The sequence below is a fragment of the Haliotis rufescens genome, unplaced genomic scaffold, assembly GCF_023055435.1.
Source record: "Haliotis rufescens isolate VD_foot unplaced genomic scaffold, xgHalRufe1.0.p SCAF_11, whole genome shotgun sequence".
In the NCBI taxonomy this organism is placed as follows: Eukaryota; Metazoa; Mollusca; class Gastropoda; order Lepetellida; family Haliotidae; genus Haliotis; species Haliotis rufescens.
This window is the reverse complement of record NW_025963791.1, coordinates 34,912,189-34,937,940: the sequence shown is the minus strand read 5'-3', so window position 1 is coordinate 34,937,940 and position 25,752 is coordinate 34,912,189. Positions and strand designations below refer to the sequence as shown.

Below are 25,752 nucleotides of genomic sequence, written 5' to 3'. Positions count from 1 at the left end.
CTCCTCTTTCCACCAGCAGAGGTTTCTGGGATCTGTTCTGAACCAGAATCCCCATGGGGGTAGATTCATCAAAGTTCTGCTGTATACTATTTTTACAGATGTTATCACAAGTACCATCAATCTAACACTCTACAATGATGTAGTTTTTCTCCATATTTATGCAGCAGAGTTATGTAAATGTCAAGTTTAGGATAATCGTGATATTTTCAATTTAGATTATGGTTTATTGTTTGCATTGACTCTCTCATTCGATGCCACTTTGTTATTGTCTCATGGGTCAACACGGTGACAAATGATCTGAACAAGTCATACTCTCGGGTATTTTTTACTGAAATCTTTCAAATCACGATAACAATTTGCCACACAAAATGAAAAAATCAAAGCAATTATTTCCATACAATGAATTGCAATTATATTTGCGTTTCCACGGAGATTCAATAAATGTGAACTTAACAAAAATCTAATTATGTTATTTGTCCCATATCAGCTTTCAATCTGTATCCCCTTGAAATGCACTCAATAAAATATTACCTTCTCACAAAACAAAATCTTTAAATTTGTGTTCTTAATCATGTTAATATGTTGTAACTTCAAACCTTATTGCAAAATTTAAATCAGAATGCTTCATCATTAATTAAACCTTGAAGAAATTGCATCACACATTGAAACTCAACTGCAGTGATGACAGCATGGTAATCATATCAACCAGCTTCAGAAGCAAGTGTGTGGTCAAATTTTTGTAATATAACATCTCAGTTAACATTGTTAGCATATGATAGTGAAATTGAATAAAAAATATGAAACATGACGAAATATTTTTTCAAATGCAACACGAAATTTCAATATTCTTAATACTTTCTATCATCCTCAATTACCGGCCTAAAGTTGCACTGATATGCCAGTCATGTCTCATTTAATTCTTCATCTGGGAATAATGACACAAATCACATAATGTCCCTGAAATCTCAATGCTCAAATGCCTTACAATTTATATTGTGACATATCATGAGATATAGCCTTGGGCACAGAAACAATATTGGCACAGGAAAAAATCCAAATTATCAAGAAACCCCAATTCTTTGATCAGTGAAGTGCACGGCAAAGCAGTTGTGTCAATCCAGCACAGGAACTTAAGAAATGATTTCCATAAACTGGTCGATTACCTGCTGAATGCCAGATGCCACTGTGATGATCAGTGGTAATATTATGTTAAGAATGCACTTCTCAAGCTGCATGAGACTTGATGGGTGGGAAAGAAATATTTTCACTTCAGGTTAAAAAAGGACGATTACCTCATTTTTAATCTTGTTCATGACTCTGAATTTTACTCCGCAACAACTGAACATTTTCTACACCACCACGTACAGTTCATTAATATCATCATAGTTTTAACATCCAGCATGTGTTTAGGCTAAAAGGTCTCATAATATATCGGTCAAACCAAAGACAGGAACTGTGTGCCAACACCCACTGCATGAGAATAGTTTTATGCCACTTTTAGCAATATTTTAGCAATATCACGGCGTGGGACACCAGAAACGGGTTTCACACTTTGAACTATGTGGGGAATCAAACCCGGGTCTTTTGTGTGACCATCGAATACTTTAACCACTGGGCTACCCCACCGGCCCTGACAGCATGAGGTGTTGCTCCATCCTTGTGGCAGACAGGGATAGCCTTTGCCTTCATACATACATGATTATGTCTACCACACACTTTCAAAAATTTGAAAGTCCTGTCTGCTGGTAATCGCGTCATAAGAACCCAAGGGAGCAGATTTTAAAATTGCCATGGAATATCTGTGGACATCAAAGTGAATAAACACCTGACACTTCAAACATAACCTTTGTTTTCATCAGCTCATAATGAGCATCATTAGGACAGTAGCGTCTTGTATTTTGCCCAAAATGGCTACACGGTCACACCAACATGTCCAATTAGTGCCGGAACAACACCAGTCAGACACCCTTTAGACGTCCACAGCCTGGAGATCTCTGTACAAAGATGCATGACCATTATGGCTTGCAGTTTGATGCCAGATTTTACCGATTCCATCAGTTCCAGTGTTGGCAATATGGTCTGCAAATCCTTAACATAATTATAAACTGAGGGAGGAGGAGTCTTAGAGGGCTTAAAGTCTTTAGGAGACATGTCTCCTTCTTTATCAACTTATGCCATTGCTAACTTACAGATTTATGATCTATTGGAAAGGTGGAAATCAAATTAAGAGGATTATTTCAACAGTGCAAGTCCTTTGAGGTCATCCCGTCTCCTCAGCAAGGCTAATGGAGCCTAAATTAGATCTGTACATCTAACACTTAAAGGTGAGCTTAATTTCAAGCCCCCAGAATTCTTACTTCCAAACGGGCAGCGTTTTCATGGAAAGGCTGTAGTCTTGGGATAGCAAATCTCCAACAAAATTGTCTGACGTGTATATATTATTGATTTCGAAACACGTTCATAACGTAAATGTAACACTGTTAAAAAGTGTTTCCTTACCATGGAAATATGAAACGATAAGTCTAATCAGATAAATATAATCAATATACACCAGCACAAATCTGTCATCACCTTGGAATGTTCCAATGAATCATCTTCACCAAGGGTGTGGAAAATTCAAAACATATCTTAACTAATTCAATAGTTAACAAGAACATGAAAAACAAGTACAGAGGATTCAGGTTGGAAACGATATTAATTGTGTAAGTGTTACATCTTTGACCCATGAGGTAAGGTGAGGTGAGGTGAGGTGAGGTGAGGTGAGGTGAGGTGAGGTGAGTGAGTGAGAGAGTGAGAAAGTGAGAAAGAGAACACCAGAAATGGGCTTCACACATTGTACCCTGGTCTTCGGTGTGATAAGTGAATGCTTTAACCACGAGACTACCCCACCACCCCTGAGGAAATTTTATCCAAGACCTGCATTATAAGAGAATTGACTAGCTACTGGACTGCAAAACACATGGCAGTATGGAGACAAAATGGGATAGGAGTGCTGTGAATAGTCTTGTACATTGGTATGCTGAAGACACCTGGGAAGCTATTACCAGCCACCTAAGAAGCTATTATCAGCCACCTAAGTAAGTACACACAAATGTGTGTCACAGACCAAAACAGACATCTAATGCGTCAAACAGGACAAATACCATCCTATACGAACGTACAACCGGAACCAAACCTGATCTGACAAAACACTGTGACTATACATATACTTTTTAACTAATTACCTCAAGAAAACACACTGTGTTTGGCCATAAATACTTTATAAGCAATTTCCTCTTCAGAGGATGGGATTTTTTCAGACTGACGTAATGATTTCCCCTGCTCCCTTGGATAACCCCCGCTGACTGCTGTAATAAGTTAAAAATGTACTTCCCTCTACAGGGATGTCTTAGTCATTTAACATTCCAGCTGATGACTTCAGAGGGTTCAATAATGTTGGCCACATAAACAAGGTACGCGAGTGTTACAGGAGACTTCAGTTCTAGATCCTCAGACAGATATAATGTTGTCCACGTACAGAAGGTACGCTAGTGTTACAGGAGACTTCAGTTCTAGATCCTCAGACAGACATAATGTTGTCCACGTACAGAAGGTACGCTAGTGTTACAGGAGACTTCAGTTCTAGATCCTCAGACATACGTTACAGGAGACTTCAGTTCTAGATCCTGAGAATTGCGTTATGTCAGCCACGTACTCGAGGTGCACTAGTGTTACAGGAGACTTCAGTTCTAGATCCTGAGTCAGACGTAATGTCGGCCACATACTCGAGGTATGCTAGTGTTACAGGAGACTTCAGTTCTAGATCCTAAGACAGCTTTCTATCATTTACCTGCACATTTGAATTGTTCAGTCAACATCTGCTGATTGAGTGAGGTGTCTTGATCGCTCTTATCACTAATATCAACAGTATCATGAAAAGACAGTAAGAATTTGCTTAAACAATTGACCAATGTGTTAAAGATCCAAATGCTGGTTGTTTTCTGAAAAACATCTCTTGTATACAACAAGATGTACAAATTCAGGTTAAATAGCAGAATCATCAACACTATCACTTAACACAACAGTCTCTGCCAAAAGCTTACCACCTTCCAACATCATTTCCAGCAGGCAGTAGTGTTGAACTTGAAGTCTAAATTCTTTTTAGCTAGACCCAGGGCACCAAAAGAAACTTTGCTAGATGCCAACTTCGGAAAAGTGGCTAAAGTCACTGACTAAACAATGTTCAAATACCTTATCCTGTTTCATTGAATAATAATCTGAATTGTAACCTCCGGTGAAGATCTGCGTTTGAATTGGTCTTCTGCAACCCACGCTTGATGTAAGAGGCTACTAACAGGTGGTCAGACTTGCTGACTTGGTTGAGGCATGTAATCATTTCCCAGTTTCTTAGATCAATGCTCATGATATCAATCACTGGATTATTTACAGACTGCTGTTCCATACTTGGAATATTTCTGAGTGTGGCTTTAAACAAAACAAACAAACAAACAACTAATCTGATCATGTAAGGCCACAGAGCAGCTTTTATCCTCTAATCCTATATTGAAATGAGACTATTTGACTAGTTGACTGCTCTGATGAATCCTCGTGACTCTCCTGTACCCATGCCCCTGCCCTGGGGAGGCCAACCACTCCTGGGTGCACGGCAGTGTCTCCATCTCTTTGGGGAGTAGGGAGCCTTGTGAGGGACTGGTTGCAATGAATAGTCTCATGTGGCCTATGTGTACACATGGGGAGGTTCCTGTTGACAAACAGTGGGGTACATTGTGGATTGAGGATTTGTTTATGAAGTAGCGTTCTAATACATTGACCTGCAGAATTTCTGTCCCTGAGAAGTCCTTTCACAAGTCCAATCATCACATGCATGACAACTGATTTTTCAGGACCAACAAAACTGTGTTCTCTCTATACCAACAGGACAACTGTGTTCTCTCTATACCACCAGGGCATCTGTGTTCTCTCTATACCACCAGGACAACTGCGTTCTCTCTATACCACCAGGACAACTGTGTTCTCTCCATACCAACAGGACAACTGTGTTCTCTCTATACCAACAGGACAACTGTGTTCTCTCTATACCACCATGTAAACTGTGTTCTCTCTATACCACCATGTAAACTGTGTTCTCTCTATACCACCAGGACAACTGTGTCTTTTCTATACCACCATGTAAACTGTGTTCCCTCTATACCACCATGTAAACTGTGTTCTCTCTATACCACCATGTAAACTGTGTTCTCTCTATACCACCATGTAAACTGTGTTCTCTCTATACCACCATGTGAACTGTGTTCTCTCTATACCACCATGTAAACTGTGTTCTCTCAAAACCAACAGGACAACTGTGTGCTCTCTATGCCAACAGGACAACTGTGTTCTCTCTATACCAACAGGACATCTGTGTTCTCTCTATACCACCAGGACAACTGTGTTCTCTCCATACCAACAGGACAACTCCATCCTCTCTATACCACCAGGACAACTATGTTCTCTCTATACCACCAGGACAACTGTGTTCTCTCTATACCACCAGGACAACTGTGTGCTCTCTATACCACCAGGGCAACTATGTTCTCTCTATACAACCAGGACAACTGTGTGCTCTCTATACCACCAGGACAACTGTGTTCTCTCTATACCACCATGGCCGCTCACCCTTTTTCCAGACCAACATGTGCCATATTCCTAATTCTCACCTGTGAGTGAGTTGGGTTAATGCACAGCAATCTATGTTGTGGGCTTCTACCAGTGTGATGAATCTCACAAGCACAGGTATGTTACAAAGGACCGGATGAACAGATGAATCTATTATTCTCTTTCTATCATTGTCCCTATGACCATGATGCCCCATCAACAGTTTTATGTTAAAACAAAACATGAACAGACAATAAAACAAAATTCAAAGTGCTCATTTACAGCTTCAAAATGACTGCTTCTTAACAGCACTTGCAACCATAGCAATGTGAGAAAGAAATCCATACCTATAGCAACAGTAACCAGGCTTGTTCAGTTCTAAACACGAGAATTTGATCGAATCTTTTCAAGGGCCTGACGGTGATCCAAAGTGTAGAATAGAGAATAGACTATTTATTGTTTTGTACCAACTCCGATGTCAGCAAGCATAGGGCATTAGATCAATACATACACTGATGCCTTGTCAATGCCATCACCCCAGTTTGCTACACCACTGACCAATCAATGATGGCTCCTCAAACATCCCACTCCGCGTGGATCCAGTGTGGAGTGAATCGGCAGCATGAGTCAGCCTTGCATTTGGAGCATGCATGTCACAGCTCACCAGCAACAAGTTGTGCAGCATTTATGCAACACAATGTTGGATAGGACATGCGATATCTGCTACCGTACTGACTCGGTTGCCCAGTTTCCCTGGCTACGGATCTCTCTGTCACCTACAAATGTTGACTCTCAAGATCAAACCTAAATTGCATTCGACATCAGGACATTTTTCACATAATTACATGTTCGTTTCAGGAGAGAAAGGGTTTGTATATTTGAATATGTCTGTAAGAACATGAGATGAGGTTCAGCACTGCCTCGAGGCCTGGCTCTTACAACCGTCTAGATGAACTTAATGGATGACACACTGGCCACTATGACCCAGCGAGTAAACTCTGAGTAAGACTGGTGAATCACAGCCAAAGACAAGTGCTTGCACAAGTAACAAGAGGAAAGATGACACGTGATAACACTCTCATGCACATTTTTCTTATATTTTTACGATTTGCTTCTGTTATAATAAATACGCTAGACGCTTTCAACATCATTGCTTAGTTTGAGATATGACATCACTAACACCACCTCTATCCTCACTTAACACAGAATTTCCCTTGCCAATGAGAGTTATTTAATTGGCTGACATTTATTAGAGTTGTGCAATTTGAATCGGGCCAAAAACAAAGCTATGGTAACAAATGGGACTATGGTTCACTGGATACTCAGTGAACTATTCTTAAGGGTAAAGCTGATATTTCTTTGTATGTTAAGAGCAGGAAAGATGTCGGCAAGTTTGAAAACTGGACTGTACAGACTGTCAGCTTATACTACAGGTTGCAGCACTTCAAATATTAAAACATAACCAGAAACAAAACAGCCGTAAAGACTACACGACGGACAACAAATACGAAATCATCCGCATCATTGAAAGCCTGAATTTTGTTTTTCCAACCTTAGTCACCTTGAGCTACAGGTCTAATTGCTATCTCCAAAGGTTTTACAATGAAATCAATAATTACCACCCTGAAGAACATGGTGAAAACACCATCTCCTGGAAACCTGACACACAAAAACTAAAGGTCTGAGTTTCCTGAAAGTATAACTAACTGTTGAAGGTTCTGGTTTTAGTCGACTTTAGACCTTCTTTCATTTCATCGCAAATGTCTCAAACAATTACCTAGTAAAACATTTTAGTCCCAAGGGACCAAGATCAAGGGTGTTATGCATGTTTTTACAGTGTTGCCATTTGGCCTGACTTGGGTCACTACAGATTAGGTGTTGATCAAAGGGCAGGCATCCATTTAATGTATTACCAGGCCAGGTCCATTCCAATGTGGGAGACTGTCAGTACATCCTACTCTACTGCTGGGACACGGCTTAACCTCCACATGTGGAGACTGTCAGTACATCCTACTCTACTGCTGGGACACGGCTTAACCTCCACATGTGGGAGACTGTCAGTACATCCTACTCTACTGCTGGGACACAGCTTAACCTCCACATGTGGGAGACTGTCAGTACATCCTACTCTACTGCTGGGACATGGCTTAACCTCCACATGTGGGAGACTGTCAGTACATCGTACTCTACTGCTGGGACACGGCTTAACCTCCATATGTGGAGACTGTCAGTACATCCTACTCTACTGCTGGGACATGGCTTAACCTCCACATGTGGAGACTGTCAGTACATCCTACTCTACTGCTGGGACACGGCTTAACCTCCACATGTGGAGACTGTCAGTACATCCTACTCTACTGCTGGGACACGGCTTAACCACCACATGTGGGAGACTGTCAGTACCTCCTACTCTACTGCTGGGACACGGCTTAACCTCCACATGTGGGAGACTGTCAGTACACTCTACCCTACTGCTGGGACACGGCTTAACCACCACATGTGGGAGACTGTCAGTACCTCCTACTCTACTGCTGGGACACGGCTTAACCTCCACATGTGGGAGACTGTCAGTACATCCTACTCTATTGCTAGGGCCCCGCTTAACCTCCACATGTGGAGACTGCCAGTACATCGTACTCTACTGCTGGGACACGGCTTAACCACCACATGTGGGAGACTGTCAGTACCTCCTACTCTACTGCTGGGACACGGCTTAACCTCCATATGTGGAGACTGCCAGTACATCCTACCCTACTGCTGGGACACGGCTTAACCTCCACATGTGGAGACTGTCAGTACCTCCTACTCTACTGCTGGGACACGGCTTAACCACCACATGTGGGAGACTGTCAGTACCTCCTACTCTACTGCTGGGACACGGCTTAACCTCCACATGTGGGAGACTGTCAGTACATCCTACTCTACTGCTAGGGCCCCGCTTAACCTCCACATGTGGAGACTGCCAGTACATCGTACTCTACTGCTGGGACACGGCTTAACCACCACATGTGGGAGACTGTCAGTACCTCCTACTCTACTGCTGGGACACGGCTTAACCTCCCATGCATAGAACACCAATTACTTTTTACATCAGCACTTCAGTTGATCTTATTGATACCACTACTTTCACAAATTACATTGGGTTGGTAGGATACCTGAACCATTTACTAATCTGGACACATGAAAGAGAGACTTGAACCACAGTTAATCTATGTTCCCATGTGTTTTCATGAAAAAATATCAATACCTAAGTATGGTTTATTATTGTTTACTAAAATCATAAATGATACAGTCGGTATCAGGATACGGTCCACAATCCCAACAGTGTCATAAATATGTGTTTTTGTATTTTCAGCCAAGGTCGAATTGTTTCATTGTTTCGCGAACACCTGGTATCATTACTATTTGATAGTGACGCATAAACATATGCTCATGATATAGTCGGAATTGTACAATCAACTCTGCTTTATGCAGAGATTTCTATTTCTATTTATTAAAACATTGGTTGAAAAATCACCATGTATTGAAATAGTGTGGCTATTGTTTGTTGTCTTTGATCATCGCCACCAAAGTTAAAAAACGATGAGCCCTCACTCATTCACTGTTATTTTCAGTTGATTCAAATGATTATTATAATATTTATTAAATAAACAAAGAATGCATGCCTTAACCCCAGCTAGTTATTTAGTACACTCATTCTTAATAAAGTCCTATAACATGTCTAGTTTCATGCTTATTGCCCTTGAAGATCCAGGTAAAAATTGGTCTTCGGCAAAACATGCTTGTCATGTGAGGTCTCTAATAGGATCCAGTGGTCAGGCTCACTCACTTTGTTGATGTATGTCATCAAATCCCAATTACGTGGATTGATGCTCATGATGTTTAATCATTGGACTATCTGGTCCAGACTTAATTATTTAATAGACTACGGTTATATTGCTGGAATATTGCTGAGTGCGGCATTAAACAACAAACGAGATGGTTTGTCCATGTCTGGCTTACACTGTACCACATACTGTGGTGTTTCAACTACTGACGTGTGCACTCTCTGACTCTTATTTTGGTAATTGTATGGATAAATAGGCCATAGACTTGGCCTGCCATACATCGATGCATAAGCTCTTTATCAATACAGGTTAAATTCAGAGCCCATTGCTGAGTATTAGAAAAATTGCTTTGCGCTGGAATAGCTCAATTTTGTTAATTTTATTCATGAAACTGATGTCTTCCTCTCTAATTCTGCCAAAGTTATGAGTTCCCTACAACCAAAAATAATTAGAAATCTGGCCCTAGCCAAACCTAGCTACATTTCTCCCACTTTCTACTGAAAAATTGTACCACCAATAGTAGCAGGCTGACATTTTCTGTGGCCACTGCCAATCCAGTCATGAAAAAGCTGGCAAACCATGTACCTTGTCTAGTAAATTATTATCTAAATGAAACATCTCACATTTATATCATGTGAATCTTGTAATCAAATATATCCCATCTCTTTGAGATACCATTAAAAGGAGATCATGTTCCATGGCGTAGTGCCCATTTCCAGACATCACAGGTGGCGTGAGGTGAAATGGAGTTTGACACCATGTTTAAGATTATGGCATGCACGTGTGTGTCAGCAAGGACTAATGTCGGTTTTATAGTGCTGGCCCACTGAGATACCATGCTGCAGTTTAACATGAGTAAGTGAGTGAGTTTGGTTTAACGCCGCTTTTAACAGTATTCCAGTCATATCACGGCGTGTCAGCTTAATGTGGGAGGACTGTCTCACAGTCCCTGAACCATATCATTTCACCTTCCAACCAGCCCTTGCTGTAATGCTGTGGCCCTACATGAAGCATGTCTAGATTTTCCGTCTCTTTGGGATCTTTATATGTAGTTGTTTGTTTCTATCAAAATTATATGTTTGCAGAGAATAAGTGTTAGTCAGCCATAATCACCTATCACTAGTATCAGCATCATTTGCATTTTGAATTCAGGAGATATGATAAATATGCAAATGTAACATGATGGAGATACATCACAAGCCTCCCGTTTACGTGAGCTACAACCTGACCCAATAGAGCATCCACTGCATGAGCGGACGCATGCATATTGGACACAGAGAAAAAAACGGTGACAGTCTGGAAGCAATCTGGCTTCAATATACTTACTGAAAGGATATTAAATATGCAAAGTAGGTCATACTTATCCTACCTGGTGTGTTCCGAATGTACTAAGAGCCTTCATCTCTTTTTTCTTAAATTATTTCAGATCAATTATATTTTGTTGCGTTTTGTTTAGGTAATAGCCTACTTTGATTGGATCCTATTCTAATAACACCATAGAGCCTGCATAGTCTACAGTAGTCATGTTTGGAGCCTGCACAGTCTACAGTAGTCAAGTCTATAGCCTACACAGTCTACAGTAGTCAAGTCCAGAGCCTGCACAGTCTATGGTAGTCAAATCTAGAGCCTGCACAGTCTATGGTAGTCAAGTTTGGAGCCTGTACAGTCGATGGCAGTCAAGTCTAGAGTCTACACAGTCTATGGTAGTCAAGTCTAGAGCCTGCACAGTCTATGGTAGTCAAGTCTAGAGCCTGTACAGTCGATGGCAGTCAAGTCTAGAGTCTACACAGTCTATGGTAGTCAAGTCTAGAGCCTGCACAGTCTATGGTAGTCAAGTCTAGAGCCTGCAAAGTCTATGGTAGTCAAGTCTAGAGCCTGCACAGTCTATGGTAGTCAAGTCTAGAGCCTGCACAGTCTATGGTAGTCAAGTCTAGAGCCTGCACAGTCTATGGTAGTCAAATCTAGAGCCTGTACAGTCGATGGCAGTCAAGTCTAGAGCCTGCACAGTCTATGGTAGTCAAGTTTGGAGCCTGCACAGTCTACAGTAGTCAAGTTTGGAGCCTGCACAGTCTATGTTAGTCAAGTTTGGAGCCTGTACAGTCGATGGCAGTCAAGTCTAGAGTCTACACAGTCTATGGTAGTCAAGTCTAGAGCCTGCAGTCTATGGTAGTCAAGTCTAGAGCCTGCACAGTCTATGGTAGTCAAGTCTAGAGCCTGCACAGTCTATGGTAGTCAAATCTAGAGCCTGCACAGTCTATGGTAGTCAAGTCTAGAGCCTACACAGTCTATGGTAGTCAAGTTTGGAGCCTGCACAGTCTACAGTAGTCAAGTTTGGAGCCTGCACAGTCTATGGTAGTCAAGTCTAGAGCCTGCACAGTCGATGGCAGTCAAGTCTAGAGCCTGCACAGTCTATGGAAGTCAAGTCTAGAGCCTGCACCAGTCTAGATGAAGTCTGTAGCCTGAGAGCATCTCTGTAACACTGTCTCTCAGTCTGATGCAAGTTTAATACATTAGCCATGAGTCAGCAAACCCTGGCATGCCTTGATATTAATCATTTACCACTGATTCCAGTGTAGCATGATACTTTTTGTCATTCTGACATTTTACCAGCTCAGTACTGGAGTGGAATATTTGATTCGCAAAGACATGCGTTTCTAAGAATTAAGAGTGAATTCGGCTTGTAGAGAGATTCTGCAGTTCTTATTCGACTAGGCAAGGTCAGAGAATGTCTCCATCGATAAGCCTTACAATACAACCTGGAACAAAACAGCTGTTATCATCAATCCTTAACACAACATCAATCATTTGATTTGCTCAGAGAAAACAATTATGGAACACAGAGATAGTGACGACTAAGTAATTGAGAAATGAGAATCAACCAGCATCGAAGGATTCAGATTCAAGTGATTTTTCCCACTTAAACCATGTTAATTATTATGATTGATGTATAACTTCTCTACAAATTTGCATAGTGACCTTTAACTGCATCAGTTTTACTTGCTTAAATGCAGTCAGAATGGCCAGTGACTTCCTGGCTCAGAATCAACTGCATCAACAATAATGTGATATTATCATAATGGCTTAATGCTTACTCATGTTTTCAATAAAAATGTTTCACATTGACCGAATAAGTCACTGAACTTTGCTGAATGAAATGTAAGTATCTGACATCATTTGCCTGTTTGTTTGTTTGTTTGTTGTTTAACGCCACACTCAGCAATATTTTACAGCACATGACAGCGACATGACACATGTAAATAATCGAGTCTGGACCAGACAGTCCAGTGATTGACATACTAACCTTCGTTCTACGCAATTAAGATACTATGACATGCATCAACCAAGTCAGTGATCCTGACCACCCAATCATATAAGTCGCCTCTTACAACAAGCAGTTGCTTTTATGGCAAGCATGGGTTGCTGAAGGCCTATTCTACCCCAGATCGTCACGGGTCTTTCTGACATGTCCAAGATCCTTATCATTTTTGAATTACTTTTAAATTACAAAAATGTACATAAAATAATTCACATGACACACGAGTCCCTTTTTAGCCCTCCCTCATCCTCTTCCCTGGGTCCCCAGCACCCTTTGCCTGACATCAGAGTAAACTTAATGGCTTGGATTGTCATGATAACTTGGTTGACTGCATCATGTCCTGGCGACAGAAAATGTTGCTCAAAACGTCAATTACTGTTTTTTCAAAGATTTCATTATCTATAGGCCACTGTCTTAAAGTCTGAATGACCCGTGAAGATCCGGGGTGGAATAGGTCTTGTCGCAAGAGGCGACCAGCAGGATTGGGTGGTCAGGCTCACTGACTTGGTTCACGCATGTCATCGTATCCCTATAGCATGGATCGCTGTTCATGATATCAGTCACTGGATTGTCTGGTCCAGACTCGATTATTTCCAGACTGTCATCATATAGATGGAATATTGTTGAGTGCAGCGTTAAACAACATACAAACAAACACATAAACTTAAATTTTGAACATTACTGAGTGCAATGTTAAAAAACAAACAAACTATTTCCTCAGTATGAATGGTATTATAATATCTGCATGATATCAGTGTTAGCTCCTGTCTGGTCAACAGCAGTACAGACTAGACAGTTTCAGCACAACATGACTATTCCTGTCTCTCAACCTGAGCTGAAACAATACTCCACTGTTTGCAGGCAAGGTAATCAATTGTGTTTACTGCTGTCAGAGCAGCATAGATCAAGATTCTTGCGCAGTTCATGTCACGTGCAGAAGTAATCTACTTAAACACTTCATAAGTCATTACCATAAATCATGCTGATGCAATTATTCGCTTACTTGAAACACAAAATATGTCCATACTCAAAACTATTGACTACTCATTATTATGTGAGAATCAATTAAACTTGACAATTCCTGGCTTCAAAATTGACAGTGAACATCATCAAGATATATTCAGCCCTGCGGAAGTTGGCACTGGGATAAAATAGGTTTGCTTGAAAAGGTTTGTGAAAACTATCAGCTTAACAGGGTCTTACCAGACACAAAATATTGCACCCCATACACAAACATTTGAGAAAGGATGAAAATAATTTGCACTGCAAAACATTTATATCTGTTCAAATCATTAAACAGGTTAAAACCAATCCAATTTCAGCCATGGTGGCACGAACATAAATTTTACTCTCCACGTCCAATTTTCTTTACCCCCAATCCCATCCAGGTTTCGTTTATACTTTCTTTATTAATTCATTATTTCTATATGTTGTCGATACAACATGAGTGGTCTTCCCCTGGGGTCCATTCTTTCATGCCTGAGAACCAACAAAAGCAGGACTCACAACTGCAAGGGTCCAGGTTAATCCCTAAGTTTTAACAGTTTTAATGTTTAATGAGAAATCAATAAAATTTGAAAATACCACACTCGTCATATCAAATACAACTTCCCAATAATTGCCCCCTCACCAATTCCTATATAAATCTGTAAATCATCTTTTAAAAGCACCGAGATAAGATCAAAAGCTACATGACATCTCATTTTTTCAAAGCTACATGACATCCGATATTTTCTTGTGCATATTACATATTATTTACGGAAAACAGCAACAGTATAAAATTGCCCAGAAGCTAAAATCGAAAATATTCTCATTTCATTGACGTTTGAATTGATTTGTTCACAACGCACAAGCTCTGAAAACAAACTCAACTGGTTGTATATGGTTTTAATAAGCACCCCTTGTCAATTTCTAAGAGTGAGGGAGTTAAAATTTAATGTTGCATCGGCATTATTTCAGCCATATAGCAACGAGCAACTAAGTGCTTATTATGTTGAATGTGGCACATCATGTTAGGTTTTGCCCTGGCCTGGTGGACTCGACACTGACCCAGTGAGGTTGGTGTTATTGTAACCATCTTTCAAAGTTAAGATGATGAAGCTTCCTTGTAAAGGCCTCTTTCTCCATCTCACAACTCTAACAATACAATCCTGTGTGTTCATACAAAAAAATAATTCTGGAAAGTTTTCTTTTCCAGCAACCTCATAGAAATTGTCTCAACAGCATAACAAACTATCCTTAAAACATTTTTTCTGAACATTCGCAAAGCCATTTTCTGAGCAGATTTAATTCCCTCCTCTGCCTCGTATTAGAGCTGACAATAGCTTCTGACCTAGGGTACTAAATCTTCATTGAACATAAAAATCATCAGCGTTTCTTTGATTCTGCACAAAGGAAATGACAACGTTGTGACTTGACTTCACTTTGAGGTCCGTGTTTTCAAAACACCCGTTAATTATTTCCCTCGGCTTATCCCTCGCATGGTAATTGTGGAGAATTCCAACACACAAAGACCTGTGTCATCAGTTCCAGTAGCTGTATCTCCATCAATCCAATGCTTTCATTGTCGCCATGGAGACAGGCAAACATACACCGTCCCTTCTTGGTTTCAAATCTCTGGACTCTCAGCTTACCTCCATGTACTTTCTCTATAACCCTTACATTACATTCGCAAATGTCGGGGCATTTAAGTCTAGATTGTAAGGCTGTTAGAAGCACAGACAACACAGACAATACATACATTTGGTAAAAAGGCCAAAGATGGAGCAAATTTGTCATTGCAAATAATTCAATTTCAACATCACAATTTCAACGTGAAGATCAGGGTTATAATAGGTCTTCAGCAACCCGTGCTTGCCATAAAAGGTGACTATGCTTGTTGCAAGAGGCAACTAACAGGATCAGGTGGTTAGGCCCTCTGACTTGGTTGATGCATTTCATCCTATCCCAATTGTGTAGATTGAATCTCAAGATGTAAATCACTGGATTGTCTGGTCCTGACTCAATCGTTTACATAAGGCTGTCATATGCTGGAATATTGCTGAGTGCTGTGTTAAACAACAGGTGACTAAATGGTTTGGGTGGTCATGTTCCGGGACTTGGTCACTGTAACCCATCATGGTAATATGAATCACTGGTTTGTCTGGTCTAGACTTGATTATTTATTAGCTGCCATGATATAGTTGGAATATTTCTAAGTGGTTTAAAACAACAAACAAACAAAATGTGTGTACTGCTTCATGTATTGTGACATCTAGGTTGGGTAAGATGTGATTTGTTTGTTTGTTTGTTGTTTAACGCTGCACTCAGCAATATTCCAGCAAAATGATGGCGGTCTGTTAATAATCAAATCTGAACCAGACAATGATTGACATCATGAGCATCGATCCAAGAGAGATACGATGACATGAATGAACCAAGTCAGGAAGCCTGACCACCCGATCCCGTTAGTCGCCTCTTACGACAAGCATAGTTGCTTTTTACTGCAAGCATGGGTTACTGAAGACCTATTCTACTCCAGATTTTCGCGGGTCGACCAAAGAATTAACTATATAAGCTTTGCATATAATGATGGTATCAGACATGTAAACACCACAACAAGGCTATCATTTCAAAAAGCACTCAGTTATAAGGCTGCTTTCAACAGGATAGCTACCAGTGCCAATACATATATCATTGGATGATAATTAAATGAGTTAGAGAAGGTTTTTCATATCGATTCTCATCTCAAATCAGGTTTTATAAGGCTCAACAGGGCTGCCTTTCATTGCTTGCGAACACACTTCTGTTGTCTTCAATACGGTTTGGGCATTTCCAATAACCCTGGACATCAAATGATCATGCAAATCTTCCAGTGAGGCCATCAACATCAAAAAGTTGAATTGATCCTCTGCAATTTCCTCCACATAAACAAGGTGCTTCTTCACCATGAAATGTCCTATTGCTGCCCCAAATCATTAGAACAATTCTTCCGCCAAATATGATGACCCAAGCCAAAATGAATCCTGGCTTTGTCAAAAGGTGGTAAGTACCCCTAATTCAGGACCACACTGTCTGGCGTAGAAATAGCAAATCTGACTTTGAGCGTCTGAATTGAAGATCAAAGGGCTCTCACAGCCATCAGACCGACCCCTATCTTTATAACTATTAAAGATTAATGTGTCTCTCGGACTGAGTGGACTATTGTAACTTTGTCCGGGTTACCATAGAGAGACAGAAACGCATGTCCGAGTTGGACCACGATACATTGCTACATCATTGTGCTAATTGAAGCACATAGACAAGATGGCTGGAGATCAATACTCAAATAATCATGGCCTGTATTAATGGCTATACCAATGCCAGGATGTCCGCAGTAATTTGTTCTATCAATATACATCATTTTCACACACAATAATGAATGCTCGTTATATTCAGACATGGTATCATACTGAAATTAAACATATGTTGTATGTTGGAACAGACGCCTTGTATTTATATTGATACTCCTATTTTAGAAAACAGAGCAAAATATATATATATATATATCAAGTGAATAGCGATAAATTATCAAGAATTATCATGACTTACTGTTACCTTGATTACAGGATGAACATGATGAACAAATAAAGAACCACATGTTTGTTTGTTTGTTTGTTTGTTGTTTAACGCTGCACTCAGCAACATTCCAGCTATATGACAGCAGTCTGTAAATAATCGAGTCTGGACCAGACAATCCAGTGATTGACTTCATGAGCATCGATCTACACAACTGGGATACGATGACATGCATCAACCAAGTCAGCGAGTCTGACCACCCGATCCCGTTGCCTCTTACCACAAGCATAGTTGCTTTTTACGGCAGGCATGGGTCACTGAAGACCTATTCTACCCCCGATCTTCACTGGTCGGAAGACATGTATACCAGCACATTACAACATCTTACAAACTCAATGTGGTACTTGTACACGATAAGGAGGAAATTGACTAACGTTTGATTACTGACACAGACATTATTAGCCAAGAGTTTCCACTTCATATTATCATGTTTGGAATATGAGAAACACACAAGGGTAATTATCTTTTTATCATATAATGTCATCCCCAAAATAATCACTGTTTAAGATGTAATTTAACTCGCTGAACTAATATAAAACGTCAACACCTGGGAATTATCGGTTCCGATTATCTGCCAAAACAGGTGCCATTGCGTTTAAAAAGGCAAAATAGCAGTGATGACACCAGGTGTTTGTGATAAGGGTAAGCATGCCCTGCCTAACTGTAGCACCTGCCAGTCACACATACTGCATGTGTTTGTTGCCAGATTATAATGCCAAATATAAGTGAACTTCATTATTTGCAGCCAAGTTTGTTGAAAAAGATACACACATTTGAAAGCCCCTATCTTAACTAAAGCTGGGCAAGAGTTTGCTGAGCATGTTGTAAAACATGAATGAATTAAGTTCTTATTTTCTTAAATTCAGAAGTCTTCTAAAACTGAATTAGTACATTAACATTATATTTAATAATGGAAAAAAAAACATTAAAGCCTCTTCGTCTGTTTTGGTTCTAGTGTCAGTGAAATACAAGTTGACACATAAGATATAACTATAATAATATGAATTGGGAACGTTTTAATTTATATTTGGGAATTTATACTGACATTTACTAGAGATCTGGAGGACAACCAGCCACCAAACAGGTCGAGATCAATCTGTGTCGGTACACAATGTTTGATATTGCCTGACAAAACATGTAACACATTTCTCCTAAGTTGAACCACTCCCTTTCAATTGGAAAAAGGACATTTTGGCCACTGGATAGTTAATACCTTACCATGCCTACTCTTTTAAAATGAGAATGATGCATTCATATCAATAAAAACATTCACCAAGACGCCTCCTGTCATAATTTCAACAGAATTAAGATGGAAGTCCATGATATACATTTAGAAGTTCGGAGCACATGAATACATGACACTTTATTATGGATAGCAACCCATCAAGTGATGAAACGTTGTACAGAGTATAAAAGAAGTTGCTATCCATAAAAAGTGTCCTGTATTCAGAATAATGATTCTTTTGAAATGTAAGTTAATAAATATGTACTTGCAACTAGGTACCAATGCATAATGTAGTTACATTGTGCACACCATTGATTATGGATGATTATACACTTTTCAAAATACTATGTGTAACATGTTGAACAATGTACAGATAAAAGTTTATTCCATGAAGAACCCTGATGAGCTGTATCAGTCATATTGTGAAACAATGAATACAAACATTACAGGCTGCATTGGGGACGGAATTGTTGCATACAAAATTTATCATTTTTTCACAATGTTTATGACGAAATAAGAGATGATTTTGAATTTCAACACATGACCAAAACATGCATGAGGTCTCAGGATGCTTGTTTTTCCACTGCGTTAGTTTATCTACATATTACACAGACTTCATTTTTCCCCAGTCTTAGCTGATAGGAATATCAAAATGGAATCCTAATTTAGTTAAAACAAAGTAGACAGAGGCTACACTTGGTTAGACATGACCACTAGTCTGTTAGTCTGAGACTAGTGAAAATGTAAAGGGATTAGTCATTTTCTCCCTAAATCTAGTTATTTTATTACGTCACCAGTCCCAAAAGAACTGCGGACTAGGTGTCTACTCCTGCTAAACCTGCTAATGGGTCACGTGTGCGTGGTAGAGGTCTAACTATGCCTGTATAATAAATATGACTAGCTATTGGTATAGGACGTGTAGGCCTTGAAAAATGGACTCACCTTTTCTAGTGTTTTCCTTGGCCTTGCTTCTATGAAGGACAGAAGGCCACAGCACAGGAACAGAAGAATATACCTCTTTACCAACTCCATTGCGTTCACTCGTACAATCACGCCTCACTCATAGCCTGTTGACAGAGAGCAAAAACACCTTCATGAACTGAGGCCATGTTTTGGTAAATAGTGTTTATCTTGTTTGTTGTCTAACACCACACTCAGCAATATTCAAGCTATATGACGGCGGCTTTAACTAATTGAGTCTGGACCAGACAATCCAGTGATTGATAACATGAGCGTCAATCCGGACAAATGGGACACAATGACCAAGTCAGCGAGCCTGACCACCCCATCCTGTCAGTCGCCTCTTACTGGTAAATAGTGAAATCACATTGTGAGCAATAGACAATAGTTTAACCATAACCCTTTTTGAGTAAGCAGGAATTTGATACTCATTTGATAATGACGTAGCCTAAAAGTATTTATGCCAAGTTGTCATTACCTGATTACAGACAATATACTCAAGGGACAAACACCTGGGACGAGAAACAGTAACACATACTGTATGGGTGAATTTCAGTAAAGCAGCAAGAATCTCCAAACAAATATTATTGAGACTGGATACAGGGTAATTTTTGTAAAAACAAGGTTTGATTCAACGCATTGGTATGATATATGTTCAAAGCCCTCCCATTGTACTCCATATCAGTGTTCACCAAACCTCACTCACTCACCTAACCATTATGCTGCACACAAAAAACTCGGTCAGGTGTAAGTGAACAATGACAGGTATAAACTTTCAAAATAATTAAGTGGGACTTCACACAGAAATTATAAGGACAAATGGTGTAGGCTCAGACCAGCATGTGATATGGCTGTTTGACACCTTCCTGTTCAGGGTCGGACAGCTTGAATGGATTACAACCTCATCTTTTACTGATAAGTATTACATATCACTATCTGAAGTACAAGACCACTGCTCGCCTCACTTAACAGGGGTATGTATGCCTAAACACTTACCTCGCTTCAGTTGTTTTGAAAACACCTATGGTGGCCAGTGCGACTCCCTATGTTGGTGTTAATGACTACATGCTGAAGTATTGCAAATGAGTTGCATTTTATTTACAATTTCTGTTTTGTTTTGTTGATCAACTTCATCATATCATTACTGCTAGGTTAGTATCTCACCTGAGTACGAAGGGTAGGAGACATAATAATCATAACAATAATAAGTCCATTTATAAAGCGACAAATTCCATCCACCAATTGGTTGCTCATAGCTCTATATAACACAGGAAAGATGAAAGTAAACCTCAAGAATGAACACACAGTTCTGTGGTGAAAATGAAAGTTCACTGATTGTATGAAGTTTTGAAGAGGAGAGTTTTTAGCATGTTTAGTCCACATTTGAAAGCAAACATGGATTGTGTCAAGATCTATACATGGTTAACAAAGGGATCCGCCCCTGAAACATATCATATTTCTGACTCCTTGCAACAATACAAATAACATGTCTAATAGTTAGTAATACACTACTTTCCTTCTACCTTCTATCATATGCCTATAGAGTGCAATATTATATAATAGAAATTTACATGGAATGCTGACAATGGCAATAATTGTATCAATTTCAACTTTGTACCTCAAGTATATCTATATAATCAGTAAATGGCTTTTAAAGGAATCTGTATCACAACTAATAGGCAATATTGATGCTAAGGTATGTTAATAAATTCAAACAGTCATACAAATCTTGATATAGCCTTGTTTCAGCAAAAATCCAAGGAGTGGGTGAGTGAGGGAGCGAGGATGGTTTTACGGTGAATGAGATGGGGTTTTACAGCACTTAAGGCACCATTCCAGCAATGTCCCAGTAGGGGACACCAGAAATGGGCTTTACATGTACCCACTTTGAGAACCGAACCTGGGCCTTCAACGTGACAGGCGAATACTTTAACCACAAGGCTACCCACTGCACCAAACATCCAAGGATATATCCATGTGTGGAATACACTACAGACTCTGTGCCAAAACAACTGCTGCTACTAGCCTGTATCAGGCGTATCATACCAACAGGCCGTCATATAGCTGGAATATTGCTGAGTGCGGCGTTAAACAACAAATAAATACCAACAGAGCTTAGCCCCTTACACATGTGTGTGCAGTTTAACAGAGACGAGAGAGCAAGAGAAATATATCATGACAGGGGACACCAAAAATGGACTTCATACATTGTACCCATCTCAGGAATCGAACTAGGGCCTTCGGCGTGATGAATTAACGCTTTAATATCAAGGCTACCCTACTGCTTCTTTTTCTTATGTACTGTAATATACTACCAGTAACTATTCTGACAACAGACTTTAATATGGACAGGAATTATTCAGAATTCCAAACTTCTGCAAGTGCTCTTGGCAGACAACTCAATAAAAGTTGATTACTATACTGAAACACGATGAAAACGCATAATCAACTTAACTCAAAATTAGAAAAGATATGTTTTTATGCTTTAGACCATGTCCAAACACGGAATGAGATTCCAGCCCAATCAACGACAATTTTGTGTTTGATTCTCTCATGCCTAAACACCAAGTACAACGTAATTATTACCAAATAATACAAAACATTTGAATATGTGTTTTCAAAATGTGTCTGTATATATAACATGAATGGCGAAATTTGTGATTTCAATTTGGGAATATATCGGCATTGGACTATGAACTGTACGTATCAACTCACTAACAAGGTAAACTTGTTTCCACTGATTAATAATGGTAACATATTCTTTATATTGTAGTACATATAGATCTTGAACAATGTACATAAAATATAATAAACAGCAACCAAGCATAAGCTATTTTGCCACAGCCATCACCAGACAGAAATTCTGTCATCATCATTAATTTCCTTAAAATAAAATCTATACATAATTAATCATTTGATTAATAATAAGGCAAATGGAGGCAATTCAGAAGAACAATGAAGCAATGTGGGTAACATTAAAACGAAAATATGCAATGCAACATTATCAAGTAATGAGACAAGATGTAGCTGAGCTAGGAAGAATAATCATGGGCGTGGGGGTGGGGGTGGGGGGTCTGTCTTGTCTACCAATAAAAGAATTATATGCTACAGATAGAGTATATACATAGCTGTATCTAGTGAAATATTGCAGTTACCATTCATCTGCATGAGTCATAGCAACAACAGATACCAGGCACTGACACATGACAAATAAAGACATCACTTAGATTATGTCAATAAACACGGTCCGAGCATGCCCAGAAATACCCTGTGAAAGAAAATTAAAATATCTAAACCATGACTGTCAGACGATCACAGAAAATTGATATGAAACATTTTTTCTTGGGGATTAGAATAAATAACGCGACCCTCTGCGAGTCGTCTACGGTATTATACCATTGTACCAATTCCAGTGCCATGATATCGCCTGATGCTTTCACAACGCGCACCTGCGCAAATTCAAAATCAGGCAAATACATGTGTACCGACCTTACACCTTCTCAAATAGGTATCCACTATTTCAACAGTAGTCCAAAGATATTTGATATAGATATACACAGTAAGCAACACAAGCAGACGAAATAACAGGGTCCTCAGACGAACCGTTCTCACTCACCGGTCACTCTCCAAGAACCATACGATACACAGCTTCCGGCCGAAAGATGGCGCCCTTAGACTGATCTATTTATACAAAGGGAGACAACTTCATGGCGCATTAACATAAATGGTGACAAAATGGCCACATATTTGACAAGATATTCGTTAACTGAACCGTATCAGCGCAACGTTATTTTCAAAATAAATCATAGCATCGTGTATGTTTCAAACAGAAGATTCAAAACGTTAAAACATGTAGATTTACCTTTGATAAAATGGACCATTCCAACAAAGGTTTTTGTACAAATCAATTTAGATTTAATAATTTATTCCTATATAATGGTCGGCGCAGGGGCTAATCTGATTCGTTCAGAGAATGTACGATTATACAGGCTGCTCAGGTGCCAACCTGGTTCGTAGGACGAGATTCACTTCACACAGACACCACTCTCACTCTCTCAAAACGTTCTAGCGGGACGGTACTATGACGGAAATCGATAATGTACATTATCACGCGCAAAACCTTGCATAATTAATTTATGCCGCTCTGTGGTACTTTGAACACAATAACAGCTTTGCTCTATAGCAACATATGTCGCATTACCGTTGGTATCGATTTCTACCTACCGTAACCCATTGTATTCGTTTAACGAAGGTCTCTTTCGCGAGGCTTTGTCTTGGGTCATTGCGTCTGGTCTCGCTTGTGTTAATTGGACAGTGGTTTCGAGACAAAGGGTGTTGCAAGAACTAATACCATTTATATGTGCCTGACCTTGGTTCTTGATAGAATACGCTACACGCACCTGCTTGCGGCATGACTCAAAGATCAATGAATTTATTATTTGACCTCCGACCATTGTTGGTTAAGCAATTTTGAATACACAGAGATTCTCACCAGAATGACTTCTAATTTCAAATATAGAGACACGAGTCGATAAAAGATTCTATATCCGATACTTGCCGAAAGTGTTAATATATTTTATATCAAAAGTCACTCGGGTGAGATTCTATTCATCATCTTAACTCATTCTGTCCACTGTTTCTGTTTGTTAACAGTAATAACCAGTGGCTTGAATGTTCGAAGTACTTTTGCTAGCTTCAGTGGTAGAGAGAATAGTCCTGTTATTTGATTGTGACGTCATGGTAACCTGATGTCACAATGGCCAGCAAATCATTGTGATGCAACTTTGTAGTGGTATCTCCTTGGATATATAGCTTGATATCACCCAAGCGATATTTCCCGTGGAAGCCAGTTTTGTATGATAAATAACAATGAATGTTTGAATCAGTTAAAGAATAATCATGTCTTTTTTAATGACATATTTTTGGGTATATATCTCCCATTTATTCTCCGAAACTCAAAATCTCCCCTGTCGCTTAGTTAAATGCATCTACTCTCTAAAATATAATACAAATGTAAAATAAATCTATCAAAGATCAGTGCTCAGATTGATTCGTGAGACGGGGCTCTGCAAGATAATGAAACAGCCACATGACTTCGAGTTATGATAAGTGCCCTTCTTGCCCGATAGTAGCTGTCATATAAACTGACGGCCAAAAGTAACGTTACCACTTTAAGGATGAAATTACAAAAAATTAGAAACAAAAGTTCAAACAAAATCAATGCAAAACAGGTCGTCCAAATACAGCAATGCTATGTGCAGAAAGTAATACACATCCACGACATGTTTTTTGGTGTAGAAAATGCGAAAAAATGTGACAAGCACGTGTCGCGTAGGCAGCCTAACCTCCACGTGCAATAAGGGTATATAAATGATACGGACGGCATGTCAGACACTGATAAAAAGTCACCACAGAAATGCCACGACTGACACCCGAACAACGCGAGCGGGACCTGGGTATGATACAGATGGGAGCCATCCATACCCACATTGATAGGACTTTTGGTTGCTCCCGTGTTGCTGGAACTAACCTGATGCAACGTCACAGGCATCAGACAGGCCAAGAACAGGTAGACTCAGCGTAACTACGCCCAATGAAGATCTGTACTTGCGTCCTTTACATCTCCAGTATCGATTCCAGACAGTGAGGTCATCAGCGACGAATGCCTAAGGGCATATGGTTAATCGACACTGTGGAAGGCGACTGGGGACTCAAGGAATTAGGGATTACAGACCTTACAGAGGTCAGTTATTGACAGCGCAACATCGTCATCAGAGATTGCAATGGTCCCGGACTGTACGTCGTTGGCAGCGACGTGATTGACAGAGGGTCCCTTCCCTTATGAAAGCCGGCTCTGTCTGTTTATAGATGATGGAAGACCGAAGGGGAGAACGAACGGCGACATGTTGCTTTCAGGAGGTCGATCCGTATGGTGGAGAGGGTGTAATGGTGTGGGGAGGAATGTGTGGGCAGGAGAGAACACCACTGGTCATCGTTAACGGAAATTTGACAGCTCAGCGTTACATGGATAACATTATTCGTCCTATTGTCCTACCATTTCTATAGCAGCTGCTACATGTGGTGTACTTTTTCAGCATGCCAACGCCAAACCTCATACAGCCCGAATCGTACAGAACTTCCCTTGCAGCCAACAACGTCAACGTGCTGCCGTGGCCTGCACGCTCCCCAGACAT

General features: G+C 39.9%; 1 protein-coding gene across 2 annotated transcripts in view; it reads right to left on the bottom strand.

Annotated features, from left to right (window-relative positions):
• LOC124151239 (follistatin-related protein 5-like) overlaps nucleotides 1–23,244 on the bottom strand; it is a 107,547-nt gene extending 84,303 nt beyond the window's left edge. The window contains exons 1-2 of one of the 2 annotated variants that reach the window (XM_046523623.2): nucleotides 23,175–23,244; nucleotides 19,541–19,665 (exon numbers count right to left, since the gene is read on the bottom strand). In XM_046523623.2, coding sequence (XP_046379579.2) covers nucleotides 19,541–19,630 — 90 coding nt within the window. In that variant the 5' untranslated portion in view covers nucleotides 19,631–19,665; nucleotides 23,175–23,244. Of the gene's footprint in view, nucleotides 1–19,540; nucleotides 19,666–23,047 lie in introns of both variants that reach the window. The other variant, XM_046523624.2, reaches the window with a different exon arrangement.
• Between the last annotated feature and the right edge of the window lie 2,508 nt (nucleotides 23,245–25,752).